This window comes from Hyaena hyaena, unplaced genomic scaffold, assembly GCF_003009895.1.
Source record: "Hyaena hyaena isolate Hyena2069 unplaced genomic scaffold, ASM300989v1 scaffold_1089, whole genome shotgun sequence".
Taxonomy (NCBI): domain Eukaryota; kingdom Metazoa; phylum Chordata; class Mammalia; order Carnivora; family Hyaenidae; genus Hyaena; species Hyaena hyaena.
The window spans coordinates 260,001-281,596 of NW_024081721.1; the positions used below are offsets into that span (position 1 = coordinate 260,001).

At 36.6% G+C, this 21,596-nt stretch overlaps 1 protein-coding gene across 1 annotated transcript in view; it reads right to left on the minus strand.

The window, feature by feature from the left end:
• The window catches only part of PIK3C2G (phosphatidylinositol-4-phosphate 3-kinase catalytic subunit type 2 gamma), a 323,071-nt gene that overhangs the window by 259,963 nt on the left and 41,512 nt on the right, over nt 1-21,596 (minus strand). The window contains exons 7-8 of the mRNA XM_039222254.1: nt 13,574-13,637; nt 184-303 (exon numbers count right to left, since the gene is read on the minus strand). Coding sequence (XP_039078185.1) covers nt 184-303; nt 13,574-13,637 — 184 coding nt within the window. The remainder of the gene's footprint in view (nt 1-183; nt 304-13,573; nt 13,638-21,596) is intronic.

Below are 21,596 nucleotides of genomic sequence, written 5' to 3' on the forward strand. Positions count from 1 at the left end.
ATTTAATCAAATCTTTTTGGTATAATAGAATCAAGTTTCCATTACCCCCAAATAACTGAAATACATATGTGCACATGCAAAGACACACACAGACACAGTAGTCAAAATTCTTACACTCTTCTTAATTATTGAACTCAGGTTTAAAATAATTACAATTACTGTCTAATAAATGAGTATATTTACCTCTGCTTTTCTCTGAAGAGTTAGATTTAATTCATTTATAGCATCTGTAATTTGTTTGGTCTCCACACACCCCAGAACGCTGCATATATTTTTTACTTCTTCAATAATATCTACATTTTGCTATGGATGAAAAATAAGAAAATGCAGTTTAATTCAGATGCATTTTAAGTCTTTTCCAGATTAAGAAAACACAACTACTCAATTATAACATGGAAAAGAAAAATTTATGGGTAGTTCATGTGGAAAAAGCCAGTTATTTTATTTATATGAGCTCAATATGAGTCTCCAGAACAGCTAAATGACAGTGGGAGGGAATGATATGTTCTTTTGTTTTGTTTTGTCTTCCAGAACAACGCAGAGGAGAAAAATTTGTCATCAGTCTTCTCCAAGGTTCAAAATATTTTTTAGATACGCTTAATGTCTAAAGTATTAGAATGCTGCTCTTTCAGAGTCTTTGATACACCAAATATTTCCCAAGACAAGCTTGGAATATAGCACATAAAATAACAAAGCTGTATCATTGCCAGTATTCAGTAACTCAAAGAATCACCAAGATAGAAGGAATTTAGAGGTAGTCCAGTTCAATTCCTATGTAATGCAACATTCCTGACTGCTTGCATACCTGTAATGTGGAATAATTCTCTACTGACAGGACAGTCTCTCAAGTTTTGAGCAAATAGTTTTTACAGAGATTTTTCTAATATTTAGTCAAGATGAATGTCTCTAAGTTTGCAACCATTTATTCTAATTTATCATTCCAGAACTACTTACAGTAAAGCTAATTACCTTTTCAGTTGAACAGCCATCAAATACTTGAAAATGATTATCATGTTTCCTTTTTCTTCTCTTTTTTTTTTCCCCAAGCTAAAATTTTCTAGTACCATCAACTACCTTTACTTTATGTCCATTAAACTACAGTCTTATGGCTTAGGTCTCAGCACTTTGTGTACTCCATTTGTGATCTAGACTCTCTTTTCCTTCTAAATATTAGATGATCTGAAATGTTAACCTACCCACCTTTCCATTTTTCCTTCTTCTGTATTTTATTTGGACAATCATATCCAATTCTTGGCCAGGTGTCACCTCTGTGAAAAATATACTCAAATCTAGCCTTAATGTCTCCTGAATTCAAGTGCAAATACATGTTTCATATCTGAAGAATCTCTCATGTGACAGATCAGCCATCATAGGATTTGTAAATTTTAAGCTGATTATTCCCCTTTTACCAGCGTTCGTGTATGTGTGTGTATATGTTAGAGGAAACTCCATGGTTTTGGAGTTTAGAAAAGTGTTTCCTTATAGCAGTTTTGCATTTGCCTCTGCCTGGGTCCAAAATAGTCACTATATTCTGGCACAGTTTTTTGGAATATATTTCACAGCTACTCAGACAATTTTTCAGGTAATCCTTTTCCACACTCAACGCTCTTGGGTAGAGATAGCCTTTCTCAAAAGTTCTCTTGGTCTGTAGGCATTGTTTTTCTTCTCTCACTTTTTACAGGTGACAGTCTATCCAATGTCAGGGATTTATTCAGAGATTTCAGATCCATATCTACTCATTTCCCTACTTGCATCAACTGGTTTAGGTCTAAAATCTTAGCACTTGTCCGATGCTGTAACACCAGTCTCTAAGCCTGAGGACCTAAGTCTAATCTGATACTTCCCTCAGGCCATTGCAGCACCGGTGTTGGTGCTTTAAGTTTCTGTCACCCAGAAAAAGCAAAAACCTTTGGCTCCGGGGGAAGGGGAGGATACTCTGTCTTGAGTCCAGGATCCTACGTGAATACGTATCAGAGACCAGGTGCCAGTGGCAGAAAGGGCAGAAAATCATGTTCTGTAGAGGACCATTTACAGACAGAAGGCACAGTTTGGCCGCCATGTGGAGGGGCAGGGTTTCTCAGAAAGTTCCAGTCTTGAAGCCCTAGGACACAGTCTGCCTAAGGCTATGATTGGCCACTATAACACAGATCTCCCTTTGCCTTACTACAAAAGATGAGTCTATTTTTTTTTTAAATGTTTTATTTATTTCTGAGAGAGAGAGAGACAATGTGAGCAGGGGAGGATCAGAGAGAGAGGGAGGCACAGAATCTGAAACAGGCTCCAGGATCTGAGCTAGCTGTCAGCACAGAGCCCGACGCGGGGCTCGAACCCACAAACTGTGAGATCATGACCCGAGCTGAAGTCGGACGCTTAACCAACTGAGCCACCCAGGTGCCCCAAGATGAGTCTATTTTGAGTAATAAATAAGAGCAGAGGGTCCGAGGGCAGAGAGAAAAGTATGGAGATGGACCATCTCTGTGGCATAGGCAAGTAGGGGCTGTTGTAAGATGAAAGTGAAGCAAGAGCACTGGCGAAAGAATTCTGGCACCACGAGCCGCCCCACTGTAAGTACAGGTAATAGTGGCTGAACACTATAAATTTGTCACCCATTTATGATATAAACTCTGAGCCAACTAGTAATAAAGGGAAGTTTCTTCAACCTAGTGAAGGACAACTAACTTCAGGCCGTAACTACGTAAACTCCAGATAACTTCATACTCAGTGGTAAAGGACTGTAACTTTCCCCTTAAGATTAACAACACAGCAAGAGACCCATTCTTATCAGTTCCAGTAAAATTCTACTGGAGATCAAGGCAAAGAAAATCTATATATAGAGGCAGCAAATCATTAGTTACATGGTATCCAGGATGGAAGGCATTTATTGCAAAGAAGCACTTGGGCACTTTTTTTGTGTGTAATGGAGGTATTTTATATCTTGATTTCTATGGTAGTTACATAGGTATATGCATTTTCAAAACTAGTCAAACTATATAATTAACATGAGTGTGTTTTAGTGTATGTAGATTAAACTTCTAAATAGTTGATTTAATAAAGACAAATCATAGTGAACGTGAAAAGACAAGCCAATAACTAAAAGGAAATATTTACAATACACATAATCAAATGAAGAGCAAATATATACGTAGTTCCCATAAATCTATTTGAAAAAGATAAGTTAACGTAGAAAGTAGATGTAAAATTTGACTATATACATCAGAAGAGATGACAGTTTGATGTTATATTTAAAAGTAAAGAATCATGAATTTATTGTATTCAGGAAAATGAAAATTAAAACAGAATTGAGATCACAACATCTCACTTAGGCAAAGGTAAATTTATTTTTATTTTTTTTTTCTTTCAAGTTTTTACTTAAATTGTAGTTAGTTAACATATAGTATAATATTGGCTTCAGGAGTAGAATTTAGTATTCCTCACTTACATATAGCACACAGTGCTCATTACAACAAATGCCTTCCTTGATACCCACCACCTGTTTAGCCTATCCCCCACCCACTGCCCTTCCATCAAACCTTCGTTTGTTCTCTGTAGTTAAGGGCCTCTTTGTGCCCATCCTTGCCAACACCCATTGTTCTTGTCTTGTTAATTTTAGCCCTTCTGACAGGTGTGAGGTTGCACCTCATTGTGGTTTTGATTTATATTTCCCTGATGATAAGAAATGTTGAGCCTCTTTTCATGTATCTATTCTGTATGTCTTCTTTGGAAAAATGTGTATTCATGTCTTCTGCTCATTTCTTAAATGGATTATTTGCTTTTTGGGGTGCTTGAACTTGGTAAGTTCTTTATAGATTTTGGATACTAACCCTTTAGCAGATATGTCATTTGCAAATATCTTTCCCCTTTCCTTAGGCTGCCCTTTAGTTTTGTTGATTGTTTCCTACACTGTAGAGGTTTTTATCTTGATTAAGTCCCAGTAGTTCATTTTTGTTTTCGTTTCCCTTGCCTCCAGACATGTCTAGTCAGAAGTTGCTCCAGCTGAGGCCAAAGAGGTTGCTGCCTGTTTTCTCCTCTAGGATTTTTATGGTTTCGTGTCTTACATTTAGGTCTTTCATCAATTTTTAATTTGTTTTTGTGTATGGTGTAAGAAATGTGGTCCAGGTTCATTCTTCTGCATGTTGCTGTTCAGTTTTCCCAACACCGTTTGTTGAAAAGACTGTCTTTTTCCATTGGATATTTTTTCCTGCTTTGTCAAAGATCAGTTGATCATACATTTGTGAGTCTATTTGTGGGCTCCGTATTCTGTTCCACTGATCTATGTGTCTGTTTTTTGTGCCAGTACCAACCAAACTGTCTTGATTACAGCTTTGTAATACAGCGTCACGTCTAGAACCATGATGCCTCCAGCTTTGGTTTTCTTTTTCAACATTACTTTGTCTATTTGGGACCTTTGGGAGTCCATACAAATTTTAGGATTGTTTGTTCTAGTTCTGTGAAAAATGCTGGTAGTATTTGGATAGGGATTGCGTTAAATATGTAGACTGATTTGGGTATTAAAGTTATTTTAGCAATATTTCTTCTTCCAATCCATGAGCAAGGAATTTTTTACTATCTCTGTGTGTCATCATCAATATCTTTCATCAGTGTTTTATAGTTTACAGAGTACAGATCATTCCTAGATATCTTATGGTTTTTGGTGCAATTGTAAATGGGATTGATTCCTTGATTTCTCTTTCTGCTTCTTCATTATTGGTGTGTAGAAATGGAACAGATTTCTGTGCATTGATTTTGTATCCTGTGACCATGCTGGATGAGTTTATCAATTCTAGCAATTTTGGGGTGGAGTTTTTCAGATTTTCTACCTGGAGTATCATGTCTTCTGAAAACATGTAAAGTTTGGCTTCTTCCTTGCCAATTTGGATGCCTTTTACTTCTTTTTGTTGTCTGACGGCTGAGGCTAGGACTTCCAGTACTATGTTAAATAACAACAGTAAGAGTGGACATCCTTCTCTTGCTTCTGACTGCAGAGAAAAAGCTTTCAGGTTTTTTCCATTGAAGATGATCTTAGCTGTGCATCTTCATATATGGCCTTATGATGTTGAAGTATGTTCCCTCTATTTCTGCTCTGTTAAGTTTTTTTTTAAAGATGGATGCTGTATTTTTGTCAAATGCTTTTTCTACATCTGTTGAGAGGATCATACATTTCTTATCCCTATCTTTTATTAATGTAGTGTATCACATTACTTGGTTTGCAAATATTAAAGCACCACATAGTCCAGGAGAAAATCCCACTTGATCGTGGAAAATAACAATTTTAATGTAATGTTAAATCGTGGATTTGATTTGCTTGTATCTTCTTGGGAATTTTTCCATCCATATTCAACAGGGATGTTGGCCTGTAATTTTCCTTTTTAGTTGGGTCTTTGTCTGATTTTGGAATCAAGGTCATACTGGCTTTGAGGAATGAGTTTGGAAGTTTCCTTTCCATTTCTATTTTTTGGAATAGTTTGAAAAGAGTATATATTTACTCTTCTATAAATCCCCTGCAAAGCCATTTGGCCCTGGACTTTTTTTTGTTGTTGGGTGATTTTTGATTGCTGATTCAATTTCTTTGCTGGTTATAAGTCTGTTAAAATTTTTATTTCTTTTTGTTTCAGTTTTGGTAATTTGTATATTTCTAGGAATTTATCTGTTTCTTCCAGTTTATTCAATATGTTGGCATATAAATTTTCATAATATTCTATTATTATTGTTTGTATTTCTACGTGTTGGTTGTGATCTCTTTTCTCTCATTGATGATTTTACTTATTTGGGTCTGTTTTCTTTTTGAAAAGTCTGGCTAGACTTTTTTTTTTTTTATCAATTTTATTAATCATCTCAAGAACTATTTATTAGTTTCCTTGATCTGTTCTACTGTTTTTTTGTTGCTGTTGTTTGTGTTGTTTGTTTGTTGTTTGTTTCTATATCACTTTTTTCTGCTCTAATCTTTATTATTTCCCTTTATTCTGCTGACTTTAGGCTTTATTTACTGTGTCTTTTCTAGTTCCTTTAGGTGTAATGTTGGGTTTTGCATTTGACATTTTTCTTGCTTCTTATGGTAGGCCTGTATTGCTATACACTTCCCTGTTATGAAGACCTTTGCAGCATCCCAGAGATTCTGGACTGTCATTTTTTCATTTTCATTTGTTTCCATGTATTATTTAAGTTAATTTTCTGGATGACCTATTAATTTTTTAGTAGTATGTTGTTTAACCTCCGTGTGTTTGTGGTCTTTCCAAATTTTGTGATTGACTTCAAGTTTCATAGTGTTGTGTTCATAAAATATGCATGGTATGATCTCAGTCTCTTTGTATTTGTTGAGGCCTGGTTTGTGACCTAGTATGTGATCTATTCTGGAGAATGACCTTTGTGCACTTGAAAAGAATGTGTATTCTGCTGCTTTAGTTGAAATGTTCTGAATGTATCTGTTAAGTCTATCTGGTCCAGTGTACGATTCAAATCAATTGTTTCTTTGTTGATTTTATGTTTAGATGACCTGTCCATTGTTGTAAGTGGGGTGTTAAAGTCTCCTACTATTATTGTATTAATATCAATGAGTTCCTATATGTTTGCTATTAATTGATTTATATATTTGGATACTTCCAGTTTGGGGGCATAAATATTTAGTGTTAAATCTTTTTGTGGGACATTCCACTTTATGATGATGATATAGTGTTATTCTTCATCTCTTTTTTTATAGTCTTTGCTTTAAAATCCAGTTTGTCTGATATTAAGTGTTGCTTCTATTTTGAGTGACAGTCTTGCTGGATAAAATATTTTTGGCTGTATGTTTTTCCATTTAGTATGTTGAATATATTATGCCACTCCCTTCTGGCCTGGCAAGTTTCTGTGGAGAGATCTGTTGTTCACCTAATTTGTCTTTCCTTGTAGCTTAGGGATTTCTTTCCCTTGTTGCTTTCAGGTGTTTCCTTATCTAAGTAATCTGCAAATTTTACTAAGGTATGTTTTGGTGTTAGCTGGCTTTTGTTGATTTTAATGGGAGTTGTCTGTATCTCCTGGATTTGGAGGTCTGTTTCTTTCCCCAGATTAGAGAAGTTTTCAGCTATAATTTGCTCAAAAAAGCCTTCTGCCCCCTTTTCCCTCTTCTTCTTCTAGAGGTCCTATAATATGAATGTTGTTATGCTTTATCATGTTCCTGAATTCTCTAAATATACATTCACAATCTATAATTTTTCTTAATCTCTTCTTTTCAGCTTCATTATTTTCCATAATTTTATCTTCTGTGTCACTTATTTGTTCCTCTGCTTCTTCCATCCTTGTAGTCACTAAGCCCTTCGGTTTTGCATCCCAGTTATAGCATGTTTTATTTTGGCCTGGCTAGTTTTTAGGTCTTTTATCACTGCAGTAAAGGGTCTCTCCAGTTTCTTCTGTTTCTCAAGACCAGCTCGTATTTTATGATCATTGCTTTCAATTTGTTTCCAACATAATGCATATATCTGTTTTGATTAACTCCCTAGCTATGATATGTTCTTGTTCTTTCTTTTCGGATGAATTCCTCCATCTTGGAATTTTGTCTAGGACTCTATCTTTTGTGTATCAGAAAGGTCTATACCTGGTCCCATTTCCACTAGAGCTGAAACTTTGCAGAACTCTATGATCAGTAGATCTGGTGCATGTGGGGGTTTGTGCTAGTCTTCTGGGGGAGGGGCCGACTGCTGCTCTGGCTGTCAATCACACTTGCCTTAGTAAAAAAGGTGCCTGCAGAGTGCCAGGGGGTAGGTCTTGCTGTCAGTGGCTCAAGCCTCCACTGTGCATGCTATACTGCTCCCTAAAGTTTGATGTGCTGATAGGAGGGGTAAAATATGGCATCAGCCCCCTCTCTTCCCCAGGGAGGGTATTTCGTGCCCACCACTAAGGAGGCATTCACAGAAGGGGGAAAAATCTCCCCCCACTTGTGACCCAGGCTTCCGCCAGATCCCTGCCTTCACCCTGTCTATGTTTGATCTGTCTGCAGTCGTTTTGGTGCAGTGTTCCTCTGTTTTAACTCAGGCACATGGTTGGGTTTCAAAACTCCAGATTTTAGGGACTAAGTCTGGGGCAGACTTGTGCTGATATTCTGGGGGAGTATCTGACTCTGCAGTGGCTGATAATGGTTTCTCCCAGAAAAGCAGTTGTATGACTGACAGGGACTTGGATTTATATGGTAAAGCATAGCAGAAAGCAAGCATCCAGGTTAGCTGCCCTTCGGCAGGCATCTCTGCTCATATGCTAGTGAATGGGGCAGCTCCATGGAGCCCAGCAGGTCTTTTGCCCTGAGAGGGCAATGCTGCCTCTTCCAAATGTACTGCAAAAAGGGGAACTTTCTCTCCCAGCTTGATCCAAGAGAGCCTCAGAGCTTGCTGTCCACTCCTGGGCCTCTGCCCTTCATCTCCACAGGAGCCTACCATGCCTGTCATACTTGACTCTGGCGATGGCCCAGAAAATGGGGCAATGGGAATTCTTATCTCTTATGAAATATATGTGACCCAACTAAAAAAGTGTCTATGACCCTAGGTATATGCCCTAGAAAAATTCTTGATGTTAGCTCAAGTGTACATCAACATATTAGATAAATAAATTGAGGTTCTTTGAGTTGATTGAGTACTATGCATCAATGAAAACAAATCAATACCACATGGAACAATGTGGATAAATCTGAAAAACAATGAGCAAAAGATAGATGGCTCAAAAAGTACATATATTTTGATTCCATTTATGGAAACATTTAAAAGGAAATCTAAAATTTATATTTCTAATGAATGTATAGATAGCTTTGAAGGTATTGTGAAAAGGTAAAATGATGAAAAGAAAACCTGCAAAATACTTTTCACCAAAAGATACCCCTCATGTAGAGGAAAAGAGATACAAAGTGGCAGACAGGCAGATCCTATGATACCAGCAATATTTTGCTCCTAACTTACTGTTTAATAAGAATGCCTGCTCTAGAACTATTCTTTAGTCTGTATATATATTATTAAATGCTCTTCACGTATTATATAATTCACTGCACAAATCCCAAATAAAATGTTAGATCATGTTATTCCTTTGGCAAAACCCTTCAATGCTTTAGATCTTACTTGTAATACAAATTAAGTTGGCTAGTGATTATTTTCCTTATTGGAGATCTACTTTCAGGTTTTCATTTTTTGCTTCCTTAAGTCAGAAAATGTTTTATACATAATACGTTTGACTTTTAGTAGTTTCAATATGCCCTTTATTTCTGCAGAGGTGGTTTCCAATTTTGCAATTTTGCTTTATTTTTCTTGTAACCTGACTTCATCTCCTTCATCTCGTTGACTTCTTCTTTAGTAACCTTTAACCAGGTCCTTGTTACCTATTCATTTTGTCCTATTTTCTTCTTAGGATTTTTTGTTCCTTCCCCACTTCTTCTTATATTCTATGTTGAATGCAAATTGGTTTTGCGACATTTTTCTTCTTTCTTCTGGATCCTGTACAGTCCTCTACCTTAGCAATAAAAACTTATGACAATTAGCCCCCAAAATCTATAACTCTAAAAGTAGTAACTCTGATAGCACTAAAATAACACTTGTACTTATCTTTACCTGTGCATGTTTTATCTTCCAGCCACGATATTATACTAATCATGTTACATACACTTTTTATTAATTTTAAAAATATCATTGTTATATTTTATTAAATTCACTCTAATGTAGAATACTATGAGCTCTCAGAAAGTTGAATAAAAACTGTCTTCAGTGGAGGGTTGGCATATACTGCTATCTGACTTTGGAGTCTCTCTTCCTAAATTTTGTTCTTATTGCCATTTGGTTTGAATTATGTTTGAGGGCTGCCTAGGTGGCTCAGTTGGTTAAACATCTGATTCTTGATCTCAGCTCAGGTTATGATCTCATGGTTTGTGAGTTCAAGCCCCATGTTGGGCTCTGAACTGATAGTGTGGAGCCCGCTTGGAATTCTCTGTCTTCTGTTTTCTGTCCCTCCCCTGCTCATGTTCTTGCACTCTCTCTCTCTCAAAAATCAGCAGTTAAAAAATAAATTAAGTTTGAATTTAGTACTTATAAAAATGTAACAATAGGTCTCCTTGTTACTAAAAGAGCTTCAGTTCTAATAAAGCCAAATACAGAAGATCCCTATGTGCCCGCTTTATTTCTGCTTATATGTGGAATTTTTAACTTCTGTCTAGAGGCTGAATTCAGTTGGATTTGGGTTTTAGGGAGGGGAAAGTGTGAGAAAATTATTATTCTGTCCTAGTTATTTAGTTACTTAAACCTGAATAATAGAGGTGCCATTCTGGTTATCTAGTTTGTACACTTTTTGAGTTATGAGCTAGATGATAATAGTGTTTGGAGATTTTTAGCTCTTTTTAGACCAAGTAGATGTTTCATGACGCCAAACCATTTTTTCCAGTATGAGTAGACTTTTCTCAATCCAAATCCATCAATTTATAATTAGTTTACCAGTTATTAGATTCTAGTCTAAGTTTGTCATCACTGGTAGGGATTGCTAACTTTGTTTAAAGGTCCTATTTGGCACTGTAATAAAAAAATTTGGAGACAGTGCAGTAGAGGCTACTAGGAAGAAGCAACTTTGAATCAGAAGTTGATTCTTGCACCTAGACTGAAATCTTGTTTTACACTGCTTTGCTTTGTATATATGCCACTCTATGTACATTATTTATATGAATATTCTCTCTCCAACTAGATCATCAGCAACTTCAGAGTATGGTTCTGAGTTTTATCTCTCTCTCTCTCCTCTCCCCACGTTTTTTGAGAGAGAGAGAGAGAAAGTGAGAGAGACCAGGGGAGAGGCAGAGAGAGGAGAAGGAATCCCAAGAGGGCTCCATGCTGTCAGTGCACAGCCTGACACGGGGTTCCAACCCACAAACTGTGAGATCATGACCTGAGCAGAAATCGAGCCAGACGCCTAACCAACTGAGTCACCCAGGTGCCCCAGATTTCTATTTCTCTTGATTCTAGTGAGTAAATAGTTCACTGATTAGCATTAAGTAACCATTAAGTAATACCTTAGGGGAGAAATTATTTTTCTTTTATTCTTAATTTCTCTGAAATAGTAGAGATCAATACAGAATATAGAATGAATATAGAAAATGTTCCTTACCTTGCTGGATATTAGTGGAATAGAAGAGAGGAAGAAAATGTCCAAAAGAAAAGTTCTGTATCAATTATTTACAAAACTAGCTACTTAGCAAACATAATAGTCAGGACACCCAAAATGAAATAAGTCAAGTCTAAAATATGTTAAATGACCATGGCTGGGGAAAGAAAATATTTGAAAATTTAAATTATCCATATTAGTCAATAATATCTATGTCATATTAATTCAGCCTGCACGTTTCCTGTCTTTAAAAAAATTATGTTTAGGGGCACCTAGTGGCTCAGTCACCTAGCTGACCTACTTCAGCTCAGGTCATGATCTCATGGTTCATGGGTTTGAGCCCCGTGTTGGGCTCTGTGCTGACGGTTTGGAGCCTGGAGCCTCCTTCTGATTCTGTGTCTCCCTCTCACTCTACCCCTCCTTCGCTTGTGCTCTGTTTCTCTGTCTCTCAAATAAACATTTAAAAAAATTTTTTAAAAAGTTCTGTTTAATAATCCAAGTTTGGGTAATATAAATAAGCATTGTTGTTCATGTTTGTACTGTTTTTGACGTTGGTGAAATATTATTTAATACAGTCATCAAATAAATAGAAGTATCACAGTCTGTCCTCATTTCTCAGATATTTGCTAGTGATGCCTCATTGGAAGAATCACATTTAAAAAGCCCATTGTTTTGGAAGGAGTTTGTCTGGAAAATCACAGACACTGTGGCCTATTTATAAGATAAGCCAGATGTGGGTGATGATAACTGTTTGCCTGTGTTAATGTAAAGACAGTAATTATTTGATGTTTTGCCAGCTTTCAAGTCATACTGGAAAAATTTACAATAATCAATGGATTCTTTCAGACTGAAAATATTGGAGGCTTTATATAAGAGTAAGATGATCAGACTTCTTGGAAATTAAGAACTTTACAGATTCTCAACAACTTGTGTGGATTTGTGTATGTATAAAAAGGCATCTGTGATATGAGCAGTACTGAGACATTTAGATAATTACCAGTCACTCTTTACTAGGCTCTCATAACCTCAAAAGTATATCTATATATAGTCAAAAGACATAAATGATTTAGGAATGAAGTCTTCGTCTGCTTTGGGTCGACAAACTCTACACTAGAAAGAGTGACTATCACAAAGATGAAGAATCAAGCTGAAAGAAGTACTAGTTATGTCAGTTTTATGAGACTTAAACCAATCTTCTATGAATTTCTTACACATTTCACATTTTAAACTACCAGATTTAGGCCAAGATCAAGAAGGAAAAATGGAATTAGACAAATAGGAATACACTTTGGGAGGGAATATGAATTGTGTATTTGTCATCATCATGTCTTTAAACATTTATGTGGAATCTACATGAGTTTGGTATCTATCCAGATTATTTTCAGAATCTTCTACTGTTAATTAATATTAGGGATACTTACTTAGGCTTTTTATCTGTTCATATATTTCAGGAGTCAATTATTTAATGGAAAAATAAATCCTCACTTCTTTTAAAACACTGTATTTACACAATTTTCTATTATCACAGCATGTTTTATCTGTGGAAGATGAAACCTTCCCTGGAAGAATAAGCTATAAGATAGGATCTGCCTAACAGTGACCACAACTTTGATTCCCAGTTGGCGACCAAATCTTAGTAGTCTTGGACTAAATCCATTTTTCCCTGCCAAGCTAACTTCTCCTCTCTTTGCTATTTTAGTGAACTGATGTCTCCATGTAGTCAGTTAGCAGCCTGAAATGTGGAGATATTCTACACACTTTCTTCTTTTGTTTTACAAAACAAGAAACCAAATCATATAAATTGTACATTTTACATGTTATGAATTTGTTCCCTCCTAACCGCCCCTACTGTAGAGTTTTTGTCAAAACCCTTATCATCTCTTTGGGCTAATGTAATGAAATGCTCCTTTAATCATCCATCTGTCATTCTACTACCTTGCATAATGGCTGTATGTCATCAGCTGACAAAGTAGAAAATGATTAAATTGTCCATAAAATGTCCTTAGGCTCCTACGTAAGTTGGCTCCTGTTTACCCCTTTCATCTGGTCTCTTTCCAGTCTCTCACCTTGAACCCTAATTGTAGCCATTCCAAATTTCATACAGTTTTCTAATCACACTAGGCTTTTCCTAACTGCTTCTCTTCATGGTGTTCTTCACTAAAAGTTATCTCCACTCCCCACCTTCCCTCACCATGTGCCTTACTTAGTTGCCATACTCATTTTTCAACATTCGGATCAAACGGGTAAAATTGATAACTTTCTTTTGTATCCTGTGTACACATAGGTCTTTCATGGTACCTATGACACTTTATTAATATACATCTATTTACTTGCAGGTTTTGCTATGATAGAATGAAAGCTGCTCAAGTATAGATATTCTACTTTATTCATCTTTGTATCTTCAGAAAATTGTGAAGTTTTAGAAAAAAGCATATTGTTAATAAATGCTTATTGAATTGATAGATAAAGTAACAAAAGTCAATACCTGGGTTTTCAATAGGCATTTCAGGCAGAAGTCATATTTTTTTATTACTGTTGAAAGGCACTGTCTGGAAAGAAAAAAAAACAACTTTGTCTAAATGTGGTTAAGAAAAGTTATAGTAACTGTAGCATATATATTGTTAAGTGCTGTTTTGTCCATGAATCTACAGCAGACATGGCTTAAAAAGGATTGCTATTGACACAGTTTTAAAAACTATTTCAGGGGTGCCTAGGTGGCTCAGTCAGTTAAACGTCCAACTCCGGCTCAGGTCATGATCTCAAGTTTAGTGGGTTCAAGCCCCACGTCACGCTCTGTGCTGACAGCCAGCTCAGAGCCTGAAGCCTGTTTCAGATTCTGTGTCTCCCTCTCTCTCTGACCCTCCCCTGCTCACACACTCTCTCTCTCTCTCTCTCTCTCAGAAATAAATAAAACATTTAACTAAATTTAAAAAAGTAAATAAAAACTATTTCAGATGGATGCTTATAAACTTTATGTAACTTGATAGACTACAGACATATTTGAAAACTTTAGAACTCCAAAGAAATGAATACCAAATTAACCAAACCTCTCAACTGTTCATTCTATCAAACTACTCTTACTTGAAAATGTAAGTTATGAAAAGGTTTATGAGCAGATAATGACAAACACTAACATCAAGAATTGTTAATATGCAAATGCTTGCAGAGAATTAGTTTCAGAATTAGTGACATATATTTATAATAGAAAAGGTTGTCTTTGACATCAAACCTCTGTATGGTTTTTTGTTTTTGTTTTGTGTTTTTGTTTTTTTTTTTTTTTTTGCCCTAAGCTTCTCTTATTGCTCCAACTTTATCTATGCTTGGGTAGAATAGATGTGAGATGAGCGGAGGTTCTTCTGACTTCACTAATCAAAATTACTTTCCAAACATTATGACTTTCTCTTCCTATTTGTCCTGAAAACCACTGAACTTAACAAGTCAGACAACACAAAACAGTGTTAAAGACACACCAATATATTTTTCAATAGCTGGCTTCTCAGCCTTTATTAAATCATCTCTTTAGTTGAATGAAATCTGACAGTTCAAAGACAAAATGCATAGACCATTTAAAAGTCAGTGAAGGTATAGGAAAAGAATGGAAAAAGATTGTGGCTATTGGAGGGAGGGTTTTTATATAAAACCTGACCCTAAAACTTAAAAGACCCTCAAGAATATATATCTTCAGCATCTTGCTACTAAGTATTATATTTGTTTTATAGAAAAAGCCCTGGAAACTAATGAAGGTATATATTGCCCAGCTTCTAAGAGGAAGTCAAGTCAGGGAAGAGGGATACTGAAAACAGAGCTCCTGCCATCTAGTGTTTAATCTTTTAATGACACCATAAAGTAGTCTGAGGAGGGAAGGCAGAATAGCACTGTATTCCAGAAAGCAGTTTTGGAGGTCTCTAAGATAGCAAAGTAGGAGATCAGCCTGTGTATTCTCACAATTAGACAACTATCTATAAAGAAAAACAGCTCTGGGAGAGCTTAAGAATCCTTCTAAGAAACTTTCACGATACTGTAGAACAAAAAACAAAACAAAACAAAAAGCCTGAGAATAACCACACAAAAAGGAGAGGTGGTTTCATTTTACCTGCATCATCTCATCCTGCAGGCCAGCACTGCTCACTGCCAACAGAGAATTCCTCATGCTGGGAAAGGGACAGTAAGTGAACCAGCAGTTTCCCCTAGCCTTTAAGGGACACTGCAAGAAGGACCTGCATTGCTTTTACAGTACCCAGAGACCAGCGAAGCTGAGATACATAACAACGGCTAGGAACAAGGAAGAAGGGCTGGAGCTGCCAGTATGGGCCATGTAGTTGGAGTTCCTATCGTCCCTGGTGACCTGCACTGCAGAGGGCCCAGTACCTTTCACCATGGAAGAAACCAACCAATAGCAGCTGCAGACACACCTGTAGATTTCACGGTTTCCCTCCCCCCATCACACACAGGTATTCATATTCACAAACAGCAGCTGCTTGAGTCTCTCCCAGCTCCCTTCCCCCACCCACTGCCACCCTAGGGCTCACCTGCAGCTGGTTCCCAAGCTGTGCACCTGCAAGCCCTTGGCCCAATTTATGTACTGGCCTTCACTGCCATGCCATGTTTTAGGGAGACACTGCAGGCACAGGAATGCACCCACTGGCCAGGACCCCATAGCTGCTTACAGGCCTGGTTCTGGCCCTGTTTCCTGTGACTGGCCTACACTGTTGGGCTTACTTGCAACCAGCCCCTCCAGCTGTGTACCCGTATCCAACCAGCCTGAAACCCATAGTAGCCTCCACTGCTGTGCACATGGCCAAGGTGAGACTGCAGCCACAGGAGTGCGTACCAACAGCCAGGGGCCCCACGGTGCCAGCGCACCTGCAGCTAGTCTAGTCCTGGCTGCCAGCCCTGCCCTCCCCCTTACTATATGTATGTCTGCAACCAGTTCCTGCCAATACACAGGCACTTGCAGCTGACCCACAAACTGTATGTGTGCATGCCACCAACTAGCAACAACCACTGCCTGGCCTGGTCCCTCACTGCTGGACCAGGAAACACTGAAGATGCCAACAGCACTTGTTAAAGATGTTGTGGTCCCCAGTGACCTGAGCTAAAGAGACATCACATTCACCAGACCTGGGTCTTCCAGATGACTGTATACTTGGTCCTGCACCACTAGACTCATGGCTATAGCATGCTCCAGTGTGCCTCCCCTGAAGGTGAAGATCCTGTTCTGAGGTCAGCCTATAAAGTCTGGAAGATTTGACTGCTTCTTCCCAGGCACAGACATCTATGCAAGGCTCCAGGGATCATAAAGAGTCAGGGAAATATGACACCACCAAAGGAACACAACCAGCCTACAGCAGCTGACCCCCAAAAAGGGAGATATGTGAATTGCCTGACAAAAAAATTCAAAATAATTGTTCTAAAGGGGCGCCTGGGTGGCTTAGTCGGTTGAGCGTCGGACTTTCGCTTAGGTCATGATCTCGCGGTTCGTGGGTTCGAGCCCCGCGTCGGGCTCTGTGCTGACTGCCAGCTCAGAGCCTGGAGCCTATTTCAGAGTCTGTGTCTCCCTCTCTCTCTGACCCTCCCCTGCTCACACTGTCTCTCTCTCTCTCTCCTAGAAATAAAGATATTAAAAAAAAATTGTTCTAAAGATGCTCAGAGAAATATAAGAGAACACAGAAAGACTATTTAATGAACTCATCCAAACAATGTAAGAATACAATGAGAAGTTGAATAAAGGTATAGAAAACAAAAAAGGAACCAGAGTTTTGGAGATAAAGAATACAATGGCTGAACTGAAGAATTCTATATAAAGCTTCAGCAGAAGAAGGAACGAAGCAGAAGAAAAAAATCAGTAAGCTCAAAGACAAATTATTTGAAATTACCTAACCAGAAGGAGAAAAACAAAAAAAAAATTTTAAACAGGAATTTTAAAAAGCTTATGGGATTCATGGAACCCCATAATGAGAAACAATGTGCATATCATTGGAGTCCTGAAAGAAGAAGATAAGAGAAAGGAGCAGAAAGCTTATTTAAAGAAATAATGGCTTTTGAACTTCCCAAACCTGGGAAGAGATTCAGACATTGTGAAGTAATGGGTCACCCCATAATTTCAATCCAAAATGATCTCCAAGACACATAACAAAATAAAACTGCCTAAAATCAAATATAAAGAGAAAATTTCAAGAGCAACAAGGGAGAAGAATTTTTCCTCATAAAAGAGAACCACCATAGAGCTATCAGTAGATTTCTCAGCAGAAATACTACAAACTAGGAGGGTAGGATGATAAATGTAAGTTGCTGAAAGAAAAAAAAACTCTGCCAACTAAGAATACTTTACCCAGAAATATTATCCTTCAGTAATGAAGGTGAAATAAAGACTTTCACAAAGGCAAAAAAGTTCGTCAGCACAAGGCCTACCTTAGAAGAAATGCTAGTTCTTCAAGCTGAAATGAAAAGATGCTTATTAGTAACAGGAAAACATGAAAATATATGACACACTTTACGGAAAAGACAAGTATATAATCTAATATAGTAATAATGATGTGTCAATCCCTTACCTCTAGTATAGAGGTCAAAGAAAAAAGCATTAAAAATAGATAAAGCTTCAATACTTGTCAATGGATACATAATATAAAGTATAAATTCTGACATCAAAAACATAAAATGTTGGGGCAGAGAAAAAGGTAGAGTTTTTATGAAAATAAGGCTAAATTGCTATCAGTTTAAAAGACTTTTATAAAATATTTCAAGTAACTTCAGAGTAACCACAAAACAATAACATCACAGATACTCAAAAAGTAAACAGAAGGGGATTAAAGTATATTACTATGACCAGTCATCAATTTAGAAAGAGAGAAACAGAAAAGAAAGGAAGGAAGGAGAGTGAATAAAGGTACAAAACAGCCAGAGAACAATGAACTTACAATAGTAAGTCATTAACTATCAATAATTATTTTAAATGTAAAGTTTTTCAGTCAAAAGGCAGATAGTAGCTGAATGGATGGAAAAAAAAGACAATATATACTGCAAGCAAGAGATTCTCTTCAGCTTCAAGAACTTATATATGTACATAGTGAAGAGATGGAAAAAGGTACTTCATGTATAATAGAGACCCAAAAGATAGCAGAGGTAGATATACTTGTATTACACAAAATAGACTTTAATTTAAAAACTGTTACAAGAAACAAAGAAGCATCAAAAGAGACTATTAGGAACAATTATATGCCAAAAAATTGAACAACCCAGAAGAAATAAATAAATTTCTAAGAAAGTACTACCTACCAAGACTGAATCAGGAAGAAATAGAAAATCCAAATAGACCAGTAAAAAGAAGATTAAATCAGTAATCAAAACTCACCCTACAAAGAAAAATTCAGGAGCAGATAGCTTCGTGGGTAAATCCTACCAAATATTTAAAGAAAAATTAATGCCAGTTCTTCTCAAGCTCTTCCAAATACATGAAGAGGGAGGGACACTCCCAAACTCATTATATATAGCTATAATTACCCTGATGCCAAAGCCAAGTAAGGACACTACAAGAAAAGAAAACTATGGGCCAATATACCTGAGGATTATAGATGCAAAAATTCCCAACAAAATACTTGCAAACCAAATTCAACAGCATATTTAAAGGATTATTTTACACCATGATCAAGTGAAATTTGTCTTTGAGATGCAAGGATGATTCAACTACACAAATCAATAAATGTAGTAAAGCATATTAATAAAATGAGAGACAGAAATCATTGATCATCTCAATAGAAGCAGAAAAAGCATTTGAAAAAAATGTAACATCCTCTCATTATAGAAACTTAACAAATTAGGTATAGAAAGAACATATCTCAACATAATTCAAGTTCATGTATGACAACCCACAGCTAACATCATACTCAATGGTGAGATGTTGAAAGCACTTACTCTTAGGGGCACCTGGGTGGCTCAATTGGTTAAATGTTCAACTTCAGCTCATATCATGATCTATCTCACAGTTAGTGAGTTCAAGCCCTGCTGACAGTTCAGAGTCTAGAGTAGGCTTCAGATTCTGTGTCTCCCTCTTTCTCTGCCCCTCCTCCATTCATGTTCTGTCTCTCTCAAAAATAAACATTTAAAAAATTTTAGAAAATACTTTCTCTAAGATCAGGAATAAGATAAGAGTTCCCACTCTCACTCCACCTATTCAACTTAGTACTAGAAGTCTTAGAGTAATCAGGCAAGAAAATGAAATAAAATCCATTCCAACTGAAAGGGAGAAATAAAATTGTGTCTGATGATGGTACAGTCTTGTATATAGAGAATCCTGAAAACTTTACCAAAATACTGTTAGAACTAATAAAAAAATTCTGTAAAATTTCAGGATCCAAGATAAATATATACAAATCAGTTGGGATTCTGTACACTAACAATGAAAGTTTTTGAAAAGTAAAAAAGTTTTACTTAGAATAGCATAAAAAAAATAAACCTCAGGAACAAATTTAACCAAGGAAGTGAAAGATCTATACACCGAAAACTATGAGACTTTGATGAAAGAAATTGAAGAAAACACATAAACATCCAAGTTTTTAGATCAGAAAAGTTACTATTGTTAAAATGTCCATACTACCCACAGCCATCTATAGATTTAATTTCTTTTTTTAAGTAAGCTCTATGCCCAACATGAGGCTTGAACTCACGACCGTGAGATCAAGAGTAGCATGCCCTACCAACTGAGCCAGCCAGACGACCCTATTGAATATAATCTTATCAAAATTTAAATGTCATTTTTCATAGAAATAAGAAAAACAATCCTAAAACTAATATATAACCACAAAATACCCCGAAGAGCTGGAGCAATCCTGAGAAAGAACAAATCTGGAGGCATCATTTCAAAGCATACTACAAAGCTTTGGGAATCAAAAGTATGATGACACTGATGTAAAAACAGACACATTGATGAACTGAATACTCTTGAGAGCCCAGAAATAAACCTACATATATAAAGTCAAGTAATATTTGACAAGGAGCCAAGAATAATCAGTGGAGAAAGAATAGTCTCTTCAATAACTAGTTTGGGATAACTGGATATTCTCATCCAAAAGAATGAAGTTGCACCCCATCTTAGACCTTAAACAGCAAAGGAAAGAATAAATAAAATGAAAAGGCAACATAGATTATGGGAGAAAATATCTGCAAACTATGTATCTGATAAGGGGTTAATATCCAAAATATGAAATGGAACTCATACAACTCAATAGTGAAAAATCAATCCAATTTAAAAAATAGGCAGAGGACTTGTGTAGACATTTCCCTTAAAAATATATGCAAATGGCCAACAAGCACATGAATAACAAGTACATGAACAATATCACTAATCATCAGGGACATGCTACACTTGATCTTAGCCAGAAGGCTGAGAACAGATGGGGAAATGCAAATCAAAATCACAGTGAGATATCACCTCACACCAGTTAGAAAGACTATTACCGGAAAGACTCTGGTCAAGGCTATTCAGAAAAGGAAACCCTGGTATACTGTTGGGAATGTATATTGGTTCAGCCACTATGGAAACAGTATGAAGAAAATAGAAACTAACATATCATCCAGCATTCCCACTTCTGGTATTCAAAGGAAATTAAATCACTATCTTAAAGAGATGGCTGCACTTCCAAGTTCATTACTGCATTATCCACAATAGCCAAGACATAGAAACAACCTGAATGTCAGTCAATGGATGAATGGATAACACATATACATACACACAGAGATAATGCTATTATATATAAAATGTATACATATATACATATATAATGCTATTACATATGAAATAATACACAATATATACCAATACTATAAATACTATATTAAATACATTCTGTGCATAATTTAATGTTGTATACCATATTAATATTTAAAATGGAATAAGAACTAAGTGTTAGACATTTGGTTTTGTCCTGGCTGTAGCATTAATTATCTCTATGATGGTTGACAAATTTTTGAACTTTTCTGTTTTAGTTTCCTTACCAGAGGAGAGGCAGCAATATCCTGGGGTTAGAGGGAAGGAGCAGAGGAATTATATTTTGAAACTAGTCTGTCCCTCCCAGGTTTCCTCCAGTCTCCATGTTGGCAGAGCTTTTGCTTTACCCTAATTTAACCCTGTGGACACCTGTATTGCACAATGGTCAAGGTCACCAGACTCCTGTGAGGGGGCTGGCAATGGCAGGGGAAGACAGAGACAGAAGGAAAACTACTTTGCTCTCCCCTTCTTTGCATAGTCCCCTTGTCTCTCTGTGTCCCAGACAGCAGCTACTTACATAAAAGTCACAGTCCTTCACCAAACCAGTTCAGAACAGTCCTTTACCTCCTAAGGATTTCCCATTTTTTAAAAGAATTTGTCAAATTTGATGCCTTTCTCTAAGGGTTTTTTTTTTTTTTTTTGGATAATTTTTTTTTTTGAACAAGGAAACTACAACCTTTGTTAACATGCCATTTTGATGGGAACCTAAACCTGATTCATGTAATGAGCTATAAAATAAAAATTT